The sequence below is a fragment of the Lithobates pipiens genome, unplaced genomic scaffold (genome assembly GCF_037356315.1).
Source record: "Lithobates pipiens isolate NorthernLeopardFrog02 unplaced genomic scaffold, aLitPip1_a1.2 Scaffold_3, whole genome shotgun sequence".
Classification (NCBI taxonomy): domain Eukaryota; kingdom Metazoa; phylum Chordata; class Amphibia; order Anura; family Ranidae; genus Lithobates; species Lithobates pipiens.
In genome coordinates, this window is record NW_027507790.1 from 17,933,758 (window position 1) to 17,951,651 (window position 17,894).

Consider the following 17,894-nt stretch of genomic DNA (forward strand, 5'->3'; position numbering starts at 1 on the left):
AATTGAAAGCGTTGCTCCACTGAGCCATTCTTAAGGCACTCACCCCTGAATTAAACAGTGTCCTTTCATTATGATTCAAACAAATGGGATGTCCCTGTAGATAGAGTATAGCATTGGGACCTTTGCAACGTGTATGTTGCAACTTCTCTAAGCCTGCAATCTCTCATCGCAGTCTCCCGGGTTTACATTCTGTATTCAGGTACTGGCAGAGATGGTGTACATCTTTCTCTAAAATGCAACGTGAATTAAAGACAGGCTTCAACTCTGGTCCCATGCCTCTAACATTTTCCACCCACATTGGGCTTTGTCGTAGAGACACGATTGAACTTAATGTAGGTGAAACATGTCAGAGGGGTGAGGCTAATGGGTGGGGACTTAAGCCAAATGGCTCCCTTTTAAGTGGAACTTCACCCAAAAGGCGAGATTCTGCTTTTCCAGCAATACCCCCCCCCCCCCCCCCCCGTTCCTCTAACTTCTTTTTTTTTTTTTTTTTTTTTTGTGGGAGTTTTGTATCTAGTTTTGACAGGTACCCCCCACTTCTGCTTGAACCCCCTATGCCCCTCTTTTTTTCCCTGCAGCTTTCTGAGACCTGTCACAGTCCCAGAAAGTTGTGGGACCATTCACAAAGTGCAGCACGGCTCATGCATGCGCAGTAGGATGCCGGCTGTGGACTTGCAACCAACTTCCGTAATAAAGATGCCCGGGCCCTGAAAAACGATGAAGAACTGGTTTGGATGTGGACAGGGCTGGATCTCTGGACAGGTAAGTGTCGTTTATATGAAAGTTAGCAGCTACAGTATTTGTAGCTGCTGACTTTTTTTTATTTTTATGGGGCCACTGAACATCCTCTTTTGTCTTCACATTAGAGTTCAAAACAATGCGTAGCAGTACTTGCATTGTGTTAATTTTGTAATAATGGGTGGGGCATAGCAGTGATCTTTATTCCAGGAAGTTTGTACTTCTATAAATCAATGCCTGAAATTTCAGATGCAGCAGCCAGTAGTGGCTTTAGTGCAGCATCAATGGCCCACTGAGTTTTTTATGATGTTCTGTTAATATTTTATATATCGGTTTTTAGAGATGGCTAGTGCAGGAAACCTGACCAAAAGGTTTATATACCTGCTCATATGTGGAGTAGAATACCTGTATTTATCATGTTTTTTCCTTCAGCTGACAGAAACTTTTTGGAGTCGTTGCTTGGAACTGTAGAGCACCAGTTTGGAGCTCAGGGGGTAAGTGACACAGCTGATCACGTCATATTTGGGGCTTTAACACTTCTACTTGTGAAGTGCTTCGCTTCAGTCATTTAGCCTTAAGACCAAAGTGTATGGGTGTGTTTTAAAAGGGTGTGTATGTGTAAAAAAATATATAATAGATTTATTATTATTTATGGGTAAAAGGTGTAGCGCTCAAAACATACTAAATGATAGAAATCTATAAAGTTCATAAATTAAAATTCATCTCTATGAATGGAAAAATTAGAAATCAAAACAAAAGTCCACCAAGAAGAAGAAATAATCAAATATCTACCATGGAGATATGGAAGAAATAGTATAGATCCCGTCCTCTTCACCCAATCTAGCTGGCCCTTACCTTCAGTGTATGGGTTATACACATATATTGCAATCTGATGGTGACAATCCTCCTAGCTCATATATCAATTCTCTGCAAATGCACTCCAAAGCAATCCTTCTCCCGATTAGACCAAAATAGGCTAAAAGAAACCTTTCCTCTCAGCAAGATCTAAAGCCAGGTAGTTTCCAAAGCTCAGGCAGGGGCTTGATGAACATACCTTTTCAAAGTGTGCACCGGCTTGTAACACTGTATAAATTTATTATATCTCAGGATTGGTATAGATGTTGTTACAAGACGCAGAGACACAATGTTCCTTTTGAAATTGCTTGAAAATGTCACTCCTCCAGGTAAAGTTCAAGCAGATTACTGGGAGGGGCTGGGGAAGATCCGGCTGTCATGGTGCACGTTGGCACCAATGACAAAGTCAGAGGAAGACTAAGTGTCCTAAAAAACGATTTTAGGGACCTAGGAGCTAAAAAAAAAAAAAGTACCTCCAAGGTAGTAGTCTCAGAAATACTACCGGTACCTTGAGCCACACCAGAAAGGCAGTGGGAGATTGGGGAAGTAAACAAGTGGCTGAGGAGCTGGTGTAGAAAGGAGGGGTTTGGGTTCCTGGAGAGCTTTAACTATTAACTTTTAATGTGTATATTTTGTAACCTAGTTTTATGAATATGTATTAACTTTTTTGTACTCTTCCACTTTGTTTAAGAATAAACTGTATTATTTTTAAGCATAAACTGTATTATTTTGATTCAAGCGTTAGATCACGCACCTTCCATCCTTTTCCTTTAACTCTGCCTTCGTCGGACCATCCCTGGTCAATTTAGGCAGCAGGACACGCATGATCATTCTATACTACCCACTATTTGAAAGTAATACCACTTTTTATCAATACCGCCTGCACTAGCGCAGGAGAAATACTTTTTCTGTTCTTATCTATACTAACAATACAGACCTGACCACGGGGCAATTTAGGAAACGGTGATCACAGATAACTCTGCTTCAGTATAAATCACACAAATAGGAAATATAAGGGGAATAGAAAGACACTGAATTTCAAAAGGGCCAACTTCCCTAAACTGCGATCCTAAGATTTTATCCCATTTAGTTTATTCTAGCAAGGAACAAAGAACACAGAAAAAATGGGACTGCTTTAATAGCATATTAAATAAGGGTATTAGCCAGTGCATCCCAAGGGGAGATGCATTTAAAAGCACTAACAATAAGTCCTGGGTGGCTTAAATACAGTGTAAAAATGCATATAAAGGCAAAGGAGAAGACCTTCAAAAAATACAAGGCTGAGGGATCTTCATCAGTATTCCAACTTTACAAAGAACACAACAAGAAATGTATGGGTGCAATCAGGGTGGCTAAGATAGAACACGAAAGACGCATAGAGAGTAAAAAAAAAAAATCCTGATAAATTCTTTAAGTATATAAATAGAAAGGGAGGTCGGGTCATATTGGTCCCATAAAGAATGATGAAGAGTATCCGGTTACTAAGGATGGAGAGATGGAAAAGGTATTTCATTCTTCTCTTTGGCCTTCACGAGGGAAACGGAAGGGGGGGGGGGGGTGTTTAGTAACCAAAACTGCAATTTTTATCCTACTGACACGTCACGTCACAGGAAGCACCCTCATGGCTAACCGAGGATAGCATTAGAAATAGACTTGAAAAACTTCACTTCCTTAAACTCAGTCAAGTAGTTGCCAGACCATTGTTCCTAATTTTTACGAACAGTTTACTGACTGGAATGGTACCAGCAGATTAGAGAAAAGCTAATGTAGCACCGATATTTCAAAAAGGGTAAAGATGCATCCCTGGGAATTAGACCAGTTAGCCTAACATCAATAGTATGCAAACTCTTGGAGGGGATGATCAGGGACTATATACAAGATTTTAGTAATGACATTAGCAGTAATCCGCATGGATTCATGAAGAATCGTTCTTTCCAAACCAATCTCTTAACCTTCTATGAGGTGGTGAGCTGCCATCTAGATAAAGGAAGGCCCATAGACGTGGTGTATCTGGATTTTGCAAAGGCATTTGATACAGTTCCCCACAAATGTTTACTGTACAAACAAAGGTCTGTCGGCATGGGCCGTAGAGTGAGCACATGGATTGAAAGCTTGCTACAGGGGCGAGTTCAGGGGCTAGTGATAAATGAGGAGTACTCAGAATGGTCCGTTGTAGAAAGCGGGGTCCCCCAGGGTTCTGTCCTGGGACCCATCCTATATAATTTTTTCATAAACAACCTGGAGTATGACAAAAACGGCTAAATCACTTGCAGATGAAGCTAAGCAGGGCAATCATTTATCTGCAGTATGTAGAAACCTTGCAAGAAGATCCGAACAAGTTAATGCAATGGGCAACTACATGGCAAATGAGGTTTAATGTAAAAAAAAAAGTAAAATGATGCATTTGGGTGGCAATATTATGAAAGCAATCTACTCAATAGGGGGAGAACCTCTGGGGGAATCTAGGATGGAAAAGGACCTGGGGGTCCTAGTGGACGCTCGGCAGTTTCATGCAGTGCCAAGCAAACAATATTGGCATGCATTAAAAAGGAGATTAACTCCAGAGATAAAAACTCTAATTCTCCCACTCTACAAGACTCTGGTCCGGCTGCACCTGGAGTATGCCATCCAGTTCTGGGGACCAGTTCTCAGGAGGGATGTTCAGTAACTGGAGAGAGTCCAGAGAAGGGCAATAAAGCTAAAAAAAAAAAAGGGACTGGAGTACCTTGGTTATGGGGAAAAGTTACGTGCACTGAACTTATTCTCTCTGGAGAAGAAACACTTGAGAGGGGATATGATTTCAATGTACAAATACCATACTGGTGACCCCACAATAGGGATAAAACTTTTCTACAAAAGGTAATTTAAATACACATGGCCCATTCACTAAAATTAGAAGCGAAGCAGTTAACCTTCAACTGCATAGAGGGTTCTTTACTGTAAGAGCAGTAAGGATGTGGAATTTCTCTTCCACAGGCAGTGGTTTCAGTGAGGAGCATCAATAATTTCCAAAAACTATTAGATAAGCACCTGAACGCCCACAACATACAGGGATATACAATGTAATAATGACATAAGCACACACATAGGTTGAATTTGATGATGGACTTGTCTCCCCCCCCCCCCCCCCCCATCCACTATGCAACTATATGTAACTTCAATAAAACACTCTTTAAGACCTGGAATAAGCAAATCCAATCATTGGATCATCCAGTGATTCTGTCCAGTCGGGATAAGATCTCACTGACATTGTGGATCTCCTAGAATTGGGGATGTTAGTCTTTCTCTTGGAACATGTTAAAAACAGATGTGAGCCATATAGGCTGGGGCGGAGTTAACGCACTAATTTTTCAGGAGACATGGAACGGAGAGCCACTAGACTGCTTCTGCACCATTTGATGTCCCTTCTACAAAGTCACCTTGTGGGAGCACAATTGGACAATGCCACAGCAGTGACCTACATAATTCATCAAGAAGCCCTGGGAAAAGAGAGTCCAATACTCTTGGCATAATCTTCCTTTCATACTCTCTCGGCAGTCCATGTTCAGGGAGTGGACAGTAGGCAGGTGGATTTTATAAACCAAATGCAAAAGAGGGGAAGGCGCACTGACCTAGTGCATTACCATAAAACAGCTTTATTTAAAATGAAATCAAATAGCAAAATGGCTACTCACAAACGAGTATTGATCAAAGGCAAAATCAATACAAATAGATCCATCGCACCAAACGTTTGGCGAATCCAGACCAGGTGTCCGAGGGATTGGTAAATACCTCTACGGAAATGGCTAACGCGTTTCGGGAGTGACCCCCTTTCTTCAGAGCCAAAAAGGGCAATCCTTTTTTGCCCTTTTTGGCTCTGAAGAAAGGGGGTCACTCCCAAAATGCGTTAGCCATTTCCGTTGAGGTATTTACCAATCCCTCGGACATCTGGTCTGGATTCGCCAAACGTTTGGTGCGATGGATCTATTTGTATTGATTTTGCCTTTGATCAATACTCGTTTGTGAGTAGCCATTTTGCTATTTGATTTCATTTTAAATAAAGCTGTTTTATGGTAATGCACTAGGTCAGTGCGCCCTTCCCCTCTTTTGTATTTTTTCTCTCTAGTATTTGAATACCCAATGTTCTAAAGGAGGGCTGCAAGACCTAGTGACTACACCATTTCAAACTGTATATATCACATTTCAAAGACCAAGAAACCAGAGCGCAGGAGAATTTGCTGTTTTTGGATTTTATAAACCCTCACTCTTGACAAGGATCTGCCCTGGAGCACCATCAAGAGACAGGTTTCTGCCTCTTCCAGGCTCTTTAATTAACCCCTTGCCAATCGAGCTCTTTTCAGGACTTTTCTTTAGGGAGTTGCTCTCATCATTCCCTCCTGTGTCATCTTGGGATCTTAACCTTGTGATTTATACTCTTCAGAGACCACCACCAATTGAACCAATTTGGAAGACCTCACCTTTCCTCTGTCCTTCCTCCAAAACCTGACTGGTCTTACTTAAAGCTACAGCCTCTCTACACAAGACTAAGTCCCTCATAAAGGACACCCTGCCTCACACTCCACCATTGCCAGGTGTGCTGGAGAACTCCTTTCCAGGGCCTATACCCTTAAGGATAAGGTTCCACCCTTTTTTTTTATCAGAGCCCATTCCACCAAAGCTGTTGGTGTCTCCTGGGCGTTTCAGCAGCAAGCTTCTGTATCCATGATTTGTAAGGCTGACAAATATAGTACAATCCAGGACAGAGGTCCTTCCCTTCTGTGTCTTGATCACTCCTTATTACCTCCCTAAAAACCTGGAGCCTCGCAGAATGGCAAGGTTATATGGGTACGCTCTAGGAGCAGCCCTGTAAAAAGTTTTTGCCAGTGTTCAGTTACCTGAAGGTAGCATCATATAAACCCATGGTCTATAAATATCATTACTGTACTGTACTACTAGGACAAATTATTTGGGAACTTGTGTTTAAAAAAAAAAAGAAGAAAAGTGCCCTTGTTGAATTGAAAGATTTCCATATTTGTGACAGAACCCAACATTTTAGGTCATCTTATTTGGTCTTCAAGACAAACATAGAGAAGGTGATTTTACATATACAGTGCATGACATAAATGGGTAAGTTGAATATCTGACTTTAAAATTGTCTAAAGTATGATTCATTTATCAGATTTTTTTTTTTCTCAGGACCTTACTACAGAGTTTGCCACAGCTAACAACCCTACAGCTATAACTCCTGAAGAGTATTTTAACCCTGAGTTTGAGCTTAAAAACAGAGACATTGGGAGGCCCAAGGAGTTGGCTATTAGGACGCAAAAGTGAGTAATGCATGAAAATTTGCACCAAGTCATGTGTTTAAAAGATGAATTATGTTGAGTGTCTTAATGTATTTGACATAATAGCAAGACCTTCTCAATATGTGTCCACTGAGCATTATTGGTAAAAATGCAGGGCCCTCCCTAACGGCAGAGATACAGTATGGGCGACTCTGTATAGTCATAGTAGAAGGGAAGTCGCTGGTACTTCTGCTGGAACATACCTCATGCGTAGCACAAGTTACTACAGTCTATAGAGCCTAAGCAGTGGCCAACCTGTTCTTGCATGCAAATAATTTTGTTTTTGTTTGGTCCAAGCTTGCCTTGGCTTCAAATTTATTTAACCAGTTCAGGCTCGGAAGGATTTACCCCCTTCCTGACCAAGCCCTTTTTTGCAATACGGCACTGTGTCACTTTACCTGACAATTAAGCAGTTGTGCGATGTTGTATCCAAACAAATTTTTTTTCACACACATAGAGCTTGCTTTCTTCTTTTAGATCTATCTCTTCCACAGTTTAGGCTAATATTTAGTCTTCTACATATTTTTGGTTAAAAAAAAAAAAAAAAAAAAGCATATATTGATTGGTTTGCACAAACGTTATCGCGCCTACAAAATAAGGGATAGATTTATGGCATTTTTTATTAATAATTTTTTTTTTTAACTAGTAATGGTGGCAATCTGCAATTTTTTATTGCGGTGGACAGATCAGACACTTTTGACACTATTTTGGGACCATTGGCATTTATACAGCGATCAGTGCTATAAAAAATGCACTTATTACTGCGTAAATGTCACTGGCAGGGAAGGGGTTAAACACTAGGGGACAATCAAGGGGTTAACTGTTCCCTCAGCATGTTCTAACTGTAGGGGGGATGGGCTCACTAGAACATGACAGAAGTTGCTGTTCCTGATCACTGGGAGCAGCAGATCCCTGTCATTTTGCTAGGCAGAAAAGGAAAATGCTTTGTTCATATAGGCATCTCCTCGTTCTGCCTCTCCATGCCACCATAGCAGGCCACCGGCGCACAGTGTGTGCACGCCCGCTAGCTGCAGATGACGCAGCAATGTACGGGTACATTGTTTTGCACACCCGTGCCACTTTGCCATCGTATATTGGCGTGAGCCAGTCGGCAAGTGGTTAAAGTTGAAATTAAATGTACACACTATATTTTTTTTTTTCCTTTTACTTTTTCTTCTTTTTTTTTTTTTCTTTAGGTTTAAGGGCACTTTGTGGATGTGTGAAGACTTTCCTCTGTCCTTGGCAGAGCAAGTCACCCCCATAATAGACCTGATGGCCAGAACAAGCTCTCATTTTGCTCACTTGAGGGACTTCATAACATTACAGTTCCCACCTGGATTTCCTGTTAAGATAGGTGAATATTCCTTTTACTTGCATGCCATTCTGTCTTTGAGGAAAACACTTTTTTTGTGGATTTTAGTTCTTTTCTTATATTACGTAAAAAAAAATATGTAAATATAAATATAGAGAGAGAGAGAGAGAGAGTCCAGCAGCAGAAAGCATGGGACAGAGCTCGTAGCCTCTGGATAGAATCAGTAAATAACTGGTTAATTTGGGCCATAAAGTCTTGCCTTACGGTAATTAAAACCTCAGGCAAAAGGGCCAAAAATATATTGGCCACACCTGGAGCTAAAGAGGACTCCAATACCAGAGAGATTACAGTATTGGCCAGTAATAATTTAGTTTTCATTAAGCTGACAATGTTGCATTTAACACACACACATTTCATATATATATATATATATATATATATATATATATATATATATATATATATATATATATATATATATATATATATATATATATATATATATATATATATATATATATATGAAATGTGTGTGTGTTAAATGCAACATTGTCAGCTTAATGAAAACTAAATTATTACTGGCCAATACTGTAATCTCTCTGGTATTGGAGTCCTCTTTAGCTCCAGGTTTGGCTAATCTATTTTGGCCCTTTTTGTCTGAGGTTTTCATTACTGTAATGTAAGACTTTATGGCCCAAATGAACCAGTTATTTACTGATTCTATCCACAGAGGCCACAAGCTCTGTCCCATGCTTTCTGCTGCTGGACTTTATATCTGTTTTACCCACGACCTTCATGGCTAAGACATCAGCTGCTGAGAATAATTTGCTCCAGTCTTTGACTAATGAGCTTGCCCCTGAGAAGTCACAGTCCACATCTATTCTTGCCAACTTAGGAGAGACTGCTTTGGTGCACATTACTTTAAAACTAGAGATTGAGCCTGCTGCTTCTACTAGTGCTGTTTCCATTCTTGGGTCCTTTTAATGCTACTAAGGCTGTAAAAGCAGTTTACCATAGCACCTGCTGTGTCACCCCTTGGTCTGTTGTTGTAGTCTTGGTGGAAGTCTTTCAATAAACCTGTTGGATGGATGTTGGTGTGCAGCTAATTTTTCTCGCTTGGACTACAGCTCTATGCACATTGGCAACACCTTCGCACCTATTGGCCTTGTACATGTTTGGGGAGGATTCTATATAAAAGGAGCCTATAGCCACTGTGGATCTGGCAGTGTACCACCTTAACAAAAGGACTACCATACTGTAGGAGGATTCACCTGTCTCTAAGGACCTAACCAATGTGATTGTAAGCCTTCTCTAGGGCTCAGTCCTTGCTGGCAGGCCCTGCTCTTCAATAAATCTGGCTGTGACTTTAGTTTTCCAAAACCATATCTGACTGCTGAAAATCCCTTCAATTAGATTCCGGCACTGCTGCAGTTAAATTTTTGATTTATAAAAAATTACTTTATTAAAAAAAAAAAAAAACTAACCAGTAAAGTTAGCCCACTTTATTTGTATGATGTTAAAGATTTTACGTCGCAAGAATCGTGAGAGAATCACAATCTTTTTTTTATTTTTTATTCTAAGCAAAAAAAATTATGATTCTCATTTTGGCCAAAATCGTGCAGCTCTACTAGGGAGGCTTTTTGACTTCCGTGGAGATTAAAGACATTTACCTGCAAGTCCTCATTATTTCAGTACATTCGTATTTCCTTTGTTTTTCTCTACCTTACCAATCTGTGGACCTTCCCTTCAGCTTGTTATCTGCACCTCCCAGGTTTTCATCAAGATGCTGGCCTGTGGTGCTCTTGTGGCATCCCCATTGTGTTATACTGAGAAAATCTCCTTTTGATATTACAGGTGGTGCATGCTCTGTTGGACCATCTGGCCTTGACTGACCAGAAATGACAGCCATGCAGATGGAACCAACTTATAGTTTGGAGTGACTCAGGCCAAAACTTTTCTTCTACAGGAGGAATATCCGACAATCCAATCTCAAATTCGAGTTCTTCAGTCCAGGAGTCATCTGGCTCTCTGCTTTTTGATGAGTCCTAGGTCTGATGACAGCCTACTTCAAAACAGTTCCTCCTATCCAGCTAAACTCCAGACCTCTGCAATGCAACAGTGTGAGGTTGCAGAATAATTTAATCGTGTCCCTGTACAGGCTGGTTCACTTGGCAGAGAGGACTAGTTTGTCCCTATCTTGGTGGCTTATGAATTTGGTTTTGAATTTAGCAAAGTCTCCCTCCGTCTTTTGAAAGATCCTCATAATGAATAACTGGCTATGGAGTTCTAGACACCCTGTGGGTTCCTACAGATCATCAGGATCTTTTGTCTCAAGGACCAATTTACCATCCTCCTTTACTGTCGCTAGCATTAAAGGCATGGATGCTGAAGTAGGTTTTGGGAGACAGCGGCATCTCCAAATATGTGATTCCTACTATGCTAAAACGAAAAGCTAGGAAAGCTACTTCTCGTAAGTTTTACCATGGACTGTAGAAGGCATGCTTCAGTTGAGTCTGTGGGCTTCTACCCTAGGATTTTCTCCATGGGACAAATCCTTTCCTTCCTACAGCTGGACCTGGACCAGCTTTTGGTTGTGAGCCCTCTTTGGCGCCAAGTTTCTGCCCTTTCTATTCTGGTTCAGAGAAGACTGGCCTTTCACTTCTTGATTAAGCCCTTTTTACAGGGATTCTCTGCTGTTGCTCTTCCTGTTCATTTACCTGTGACTCCATAGGATCCGAATCTGATTCTGTCTGTACTTCAGAAAATTCCATTTGAACCTATTGGAGACATCATTTTTCTGCTCTCTCCAAACAATGTTGTTTCTTTGTAGCCTTTACAAAGGCAATTAGAGTGTTTGAACTGGTGGCATTATCCTACAAAGAACCTTTTTCTGTTTTGTTTTTTTTCATAGGCACATGTCCCGTGACTTTTTGCAGAATTTCTGGCTTTCATCTCAGCCATGACATTGCTCTTAATTCTCTATCCAGTTCTCCAAAAGGAAATTTCTTTACATTTTCTGTCTGGATGTGGTTCAGGTTTTGGCAGTCAGTGAAACAGTGTTTTAGGAAGACTGATTACATTATTTGCTTGATGTGGAAGGTCTGCACTTCTGACTTCTCATTCCACCATCTTGAAAAGTTGGTTACGCAAATCATCCATTACTGTATAATTCCTGAAAACGGATTCTTTACAGTGCATAGTTTCCGCACATACATGATTACTACAAAATATACATGACATTTCTCTCCTCTAATGTAGGATTCAAAACTCATTTTTACTTTACATGCAAAATTTGAAGTTAAAGCGCTTCATTCTGGGTGCTTTTTATCTTTTAACATACAACTGCACTTTTGAACAGTTTTCTTTTTATAAGTCCCCATTGAATGCATCCATCAAATACCTTCAGCCCCATTCCAACAGTCTTGGATCAGAGCTGCACAGCCTTTCACCCAAAAATGGGCACTTCATACTTTGTATGCGTATTGCAGTTCCATTCATTCTATGGGGAAGTTGTTCTCATGGCAGCTTTATGTGGTCACGGGTGCTCATTGGATTTCTGTCGGGATCAACAGCTATTTGTTGCACTTATTGAGCCGATGGAACAAAATGCTTTCAATTGTATATGTAACAGAGCAAAAGTAAGCAAATAAGAGACGTTAATTGTTTGGGTTTGCCTACTATTAATTGTTTGTTTTAACCCCACAGAAATCCCGTTGTTTCACGTTTTAAATGCAAGAATTACATTTGGAAATGTAAACTCTTGTTCCCGAGCAGAAGACTCTCCCTGTACTCCAAAAGGGACACCTGAAGAGGAAGGTGAATATTCCTAAACAAAAACTAATGTACAAAAATGTAAACAATTTCATGGCACTGATAATATTGTTTGCTACCTTGTGCTAGCTGCCTATTTGCACTTTTGATGACAGGGTCAGTTCAATTTTTGCAATGCTCTGTTTAACAATTTAACTGATGCAGCAAAAATCATCCCGCAAATACAGTAGATCAAGGTCTGATATGGTCAGTGTCAATGGTGCAAAAGTACAGACGTGTACATAAAGCTGTATTCTGCAAACCTAGTGTCCGATATCTGTATTGTATTCAAAAGTTAGCAATTCCACGTAAAAAGGGAAGATGCATTAGAATTCAATTTTTAATTTTCAGCAGTGGGGTTTTGGGGGGGGGGGGGGGGTGCTTTAGGGACTTTATAGTCTATCGTTAGAAAGGCGATTATGCAAAGGTTGGGTGAGTAGAAATAGGAGGGGCAGAACTGGGAAAGAAAAGATGAGAGATAACTAAAGAAGTAGTGGAGAGGAAGAGTGAGAGGCAAGTAAAAGGGCGTGGGAAACGGGGAGGGGGAAGGGTAGGGCTACAGAAAAGTGTGGTCTTTATCAGTGCTTTTTTTTTCCTGTGCAGCAGAATTATACATTTACTCACATATTCAGTGGTATATTGAAAGTGTACCCTGTTGAACCAGGTCATTGCATGTATCGTATCGTATCGTATCATATATCTTTTTTTATATCCTTACTGTCATTCACCCTGGCAAACCATAGGCTTAGTGTTCAAGGTTTAATTCTCTTACAATAAAGATCAGCACTTTCTTGTACTTTCGTAAACAAAGGCTTTAGGTTCAAACCATTGCTGAATGGTTTGTGGTTAAGAAGATGCTAGAGAGGTGGATAATGATTTTTAGAATTTGCTGCTAAAATAGGTCTATCCAACTCGTATTACAGACTTGAAAGTTCATTTATGCTCCTTCAACATGCTAGGAGCTGCAAGGAACGGGGATTGGGCACCTTTCACATACAGGGTAGCACAGGAAGTGGAAACTTAATCAGTGAGGACAAAGCATTAATAACCTAACTGTTTAGACAATTACCTACAGTATCTCACAAAGTGAGTACACCTCCTAACATTTTTGTAAATATTTTATTATATCTTTTCATGTGACCACACTGGAGAAATGACACTTTAATACAATGTAAAGTAGTGAGTGTACAGCTTGAATAACCATGTAAATTTGCTGTCCCCTCAAAATAACTCAACATACAGCTGTTAATGTCTAAACTGCTGGCAACAAAAGTGAGCACACCCCTAAGTGAAAATGTCCAAATTGGGGCCAAAGTGTCAATATTTTGTGTGGCCAGCATTATTTTCCAGCAGTGTCTTAACACTCTTGGGCATGGAGTTCCCCAGAGTCCTCTTCAACTCCTCCATGATGACCTCACAGAGCTGGTGGATGTTAGAATGCGCGCTCTTCGACCTTCCATTTTGAGGATGCCCCACAGATGCTCAATATGGTTTGGATCTGGAGAAAAGCTTGGTCGGTTCATCACCTTTACTCTCCGCTTCTTTAGCAAGGCAGTGGTCAACTTGGAGGTGTGTTTGGGGTCGTTCTGTTGGAATACTGCCCTGTGGCCCAGTCTCCAATGAGGGGGATCATGCTCTGCTTCAGTATGTCACAGTACATGTTGCCATTCATGGTTCCCTCAATGAACTGTAGCTCCGCAGTGCCGGCAGCACTCATGCAGCCCCAGGGCATGACACTCCCACCACCTTGCTTGACTGTAGGCAAGACACACTTGCCTTAGTACTCCTCACCTGGTTGCCGCCACACATGCTTGACACCATCTGAAGCAAATAAGTTTATCTTGGTCTCATCAGAACATGGTTCCAGTAATCCATGCCCATAGTCTTGTCTTCAGCAAACTGCAGGCTTTCTTGTGCATCATCTTTAGGAAAAGCTTCTTTCTGAGACGACAGCCATGCATACCAATTTGATGCAGCGTGCTGCGTATGGTCTGAGCACTGACGGGCTGACCACCCCACCCCTAGAACCTCTGCAGCACTGCTGGCAGCACTTATGCGTCTATTTCACAAAGACAAACTCTGGATATGATGCTGAATATGTGCACTCAAATTCTTTGTCGACCAATGGCGAGGCTTGTTCTGAGTGGGACCTGTCCTGTTAAACCGCTGTATGGTCTAAACCACCGTGCTGTTGCTTAGTTCCAGGGTCTTGTCAATCTCCTTGCATCTTAGGCCATCTTTATGTAGAGCAACAATTATTTTCTTTTCTTACATCAGGGAACACAGAGCCATAGTAATAACTATGTGGGTTATATTGGCATATCAGGTGCCGGACACTGACACGCTCTTAAGGCGTCAACTTCCCCCATATAACCCATCCCATTACTGGAAGTCCTCAGCTTTTTCGCCAGTGTCTAAGGTGTTGGGCACATGTAAGGATGTGTGTACTGAGCTCCACGGGCAGTAATCCTTTGATGAGAGCCAGCCATCCTGACCGGATCCGTTCGGATGTCTCCGTAATGGACTAAATGAACGGTACCCTGGGCCTAGTCATCCGGCGACACGAGGTTTTGCTTCCGAATGCTTTTAAAGCTCTGCCCTGGGATCCAGTACTTTTTGGTAGTAAGGCCAATAAAAGTTTACTGGCAGGGTCTTCTCACAGGTCCAGGATTGCGGGATTACCTGAGTGTACCCCTGTTCCTGAAGGTTTCCTTTCAAGGTCTCGGAGCCTACCATGAAGGGCGAAGAAGAGAGTGTGTGTGTGTGTGTGTGTGTGTGTGTGTGTGTTTTTTATTTTTTATTTTTTTTAAACCTCTGACAAATCCTGCTGCGAGGAAAGGTAGGGGAAATAATCTCTCCTTCCATGTATTGTGTTGTCATGTCTGTGTCACCACTGGAGGCTGTATTGAGCACTCGCCATTCTGATGCTGGAAACAGCAGAAGCTCCACTCTCCTCTCCGTTCAAGCCAGCTCAGACCCTCAGGCATAAAGGGGGGTGGGGTTCTGATCACTTCCTAGGCCCTCAGATTGTCGATTTAGGTCTATTTGAATGCCAGCCAGCTGCCTCTTCCTTTTTTTTTAAAAGAAAAAAAACAAAACAAAAAAAACTTTTTTTCGCTGAGCGGAGAATTTACCCCCCACCGCCCGCCATGATGCCGGTGCTCACGTGGGAGATTTGCTTCCCTGTTTGAAACAGGAAAGGGGAGGGTGTTTTCACGCAGGGGCGGTGGCTAAATGCCGTCAGACACCGGCCACACGTGTAGGAAGTAGTCGGAGCTCTGCAAGAGAAGCTACTGCCTGGCGGTGGAGGGACAGAGCAAAGTGGTTGCTGGTCAGGTTTGGTGACAAAGATTTTCCTTTTGGCAGCATTGTACTGTATAGCTAGGATTAATAGCAGTTATTGTACTGTACTATAGCCTAGCAAGTGAAACATTCTTTTGCTGGTACTGCCTCTGCTTTGTACTGTAAGCTATGAGTGACAAAGGGACCAGGAACCCCTGTAAGGGTTCTAAGGGGTTAATGGTATACAACAAACTAAAAACCCTTCCAAAGGAATGTCTTCCTCCCCGAGAGGTAGAAAGAAAAATACGGCCAGTCAGATGAAGCTGTCAAGGGTAGAACACTTCTGTCCCTGTGTATTTCATACAAACAGGTTTTTCTTCTTTTATTTTATATATAATTTTCAGAATTATTCCATGTTGTATGCTCCTGATGAGCGGTTGGAATACCGCGAAACGCGTAGAGCCGTTGGCCATTATCCTTTGTCTCAACCATGGAATATCAAGACTTATTTGATCTTCTCCGTCTTATAATTCATTACTTAGGCATGGTTATTCAAAAAACTTTTTTTAATCTATTATTCACTTACCATGGTTATCTTGACCATTTTGGGTTCAACTACAGTAGGATATGTTTATACATGTATGTATTGCTTTTTATGTTTTATATGAATTTGTATTCGATTGTAAATTATTGTGTAATACCAGTCCATGAGTTATCGTGTGGAGGCTGTATGCCCTTGGCATTTTTGAGGTTGATACCCGAAATGTTTGTATAACATATCATGGACTTTATATAATAAATACTATAGTCACTTGACCTACTTTTTTACTGATGTGTGCTTCATTTAAAGTCCCAATCTTGCTCTCTCTTCTAATAGGTTTTTCTTCTACCATTTAAAAGATTATTGCTATGATGTCTCTCCATAGTAGGACTAAACATAGCAGATTCCCATCTAGTCCTCTGGGCCCTTTTGTTGAGGTGCAGGAGGCTGGGGATCAGGTAGATCTTCCCAAATATTGGAAGATACTTTATGTTTCCTCTTCAGAGGATCCTAACGGGGAGCCGCACAAGCCAGGTGTTTGTCTACTCCCTTACTTAACCCTTTTGTTCCCTGCCACAGGCTCTTGATGTATCTACTTCTAATAGGGTTCATTTGAACCTCCCCCACCTGGGGATGTTTTTTCCTGTTCATGCATAGCTTATGTATTCTGAATGGGAACATTTCTATGAAAGAAATGGAGGGTTCCAGGTATTAATGCTGCAGTCACCTCAGTGAGCAGAGTCCACTGATGGCTAATGCAGTGATGTTAAAGGATCCAGCAAGTTAAGGTTGGATTTTCCTTTTAAAGACAAGCTGTCTTTTGCAGTTCTGGCTGCAATTGGAGTAGCTCAGTCCATTAACCCTTTAATTTCTGCTCCACTATTGTGGTGGAGCACATTTTGAGTCACGCTAATGCATTGGAATGTGGACTCCAAGGGCTTAAGGAACAGGTGTGAGATACCTGAAAGTTGTGCCTGATCAGCAGGCCCAGGAGGGGGCTGGTGTATTTGACACATTGTGTCTCACAGATGCTTTGAAGGACTTGATTGTTTAAGCCCTATGGCTTATACTTGGATTGGTGCATTTTTGAAGAGGTCCATGGCTGAGATATTGATCAGCCCGAAGCACCAGGTGAAAACCCTTTGCCAGCCTGTGTCCCTTCCTGGGGTAGGACTATTTAGAGTGGATAAGTACATCCAAAAGGGGTAAAGCTCTTTACCAGTAAAGGAGGCTCAAACTGTCTCCTTTAATCATGCAGCCTCTCCTAATGCCTGGGGTATCTGTCTTTAGGCGGTATCGACAGGGGCAGCACCAGGATCTTGGGGTAGAAAGCCCATGAAGCAGAATGCTAAGGCCTTCTTATGAAGGAGCACCCCCACTCGATTGAGTGAGGGGAAAGGTCCTGCGATTTTCAAGGTCTGGCAGGAATAATGTTAAGAGCAGAGTGGTTTCTGAGATTTTTTTGTTTTCTCTAGGTTACATCTAGAGTTTCAAGAGCCTGGAGGGCCCAGTCGGCTTTCGATCTGAGGGTTCGGGTCCTGTTTGGGTGCTGCCTGTGGGGTCCTTGGGACTGCTGATGCGGCAGTCTTTATGCAAGAGTGTCCGTCTCCTCAGAGAATGCTCTTAAGGTTCCAGGAAAAAAATAAGAGAAAGAAAGAAAAATGTCTCTTTCTGGACTCTGGATCAGCTGTTATCCCAATCGGTGATATCAGAGATTCCCTTAGTGGAACAGGGGTTTTTGGCTCAAACCTTTAAGGTCCCAGAGCCAAGCAGAGAGGCAAGACCCACTCTAGATCTCGAGGATCTGAATCAGCACTTAAACATCCAATCCCTTCATAATTCGATCGCCTGTGTCCATCCTGCAAGGAGGGGAGTTGCATAGCTCCATGTGCCAAAGTTTCCCGCTTACCAGAAATCTCTGCGGTTTGAAATATAAAATGTATTTTTATCAATCGGGGCACTGCCATTTTGGCTTAGCCACAGCACTACGAGTGTTCTGAAAGATTCTGGCACCTCCTTTAGCCAGGTTAAA

The 17,894-nt window shown here is 41.7% G+C and overlaps 1 protein-coding gene across 1 annotated transcript in view; it reads left to right on the top strand.

Moving 5' to 3' along the window:
- Nucleotides 1–17,894, top strand: part of ANKRD13A (ankyrin repeat domain 13A) — a 74,322-nt gene that overhangs the window by 44,710 nt on the left and 11,718 nt on the right. Inside the window, exons 10-13 of the mRNA XM_077461342.1 lie at nucleotides 1,171–1,232; nucleotides 6,769–6,899; nucleotides 8,114–8,271; nucleotides 11,935–12,045. Coding sequence (XP_077317468.1) covers nucleotides 1,171–1,232; nucleotides 6,769–6,899; nucleotides 8,114–8,271; nucleotides 11,935–12,045 — 462 coding nt within the window. The remainder of the gene's footprint in view (nucleotides 1–1,170; nucleotides 1,233–6,768; nucleotides 6,900–8,113; nucleotides 8,272–11,934; nucleotides 12,046–17,894) is intronic.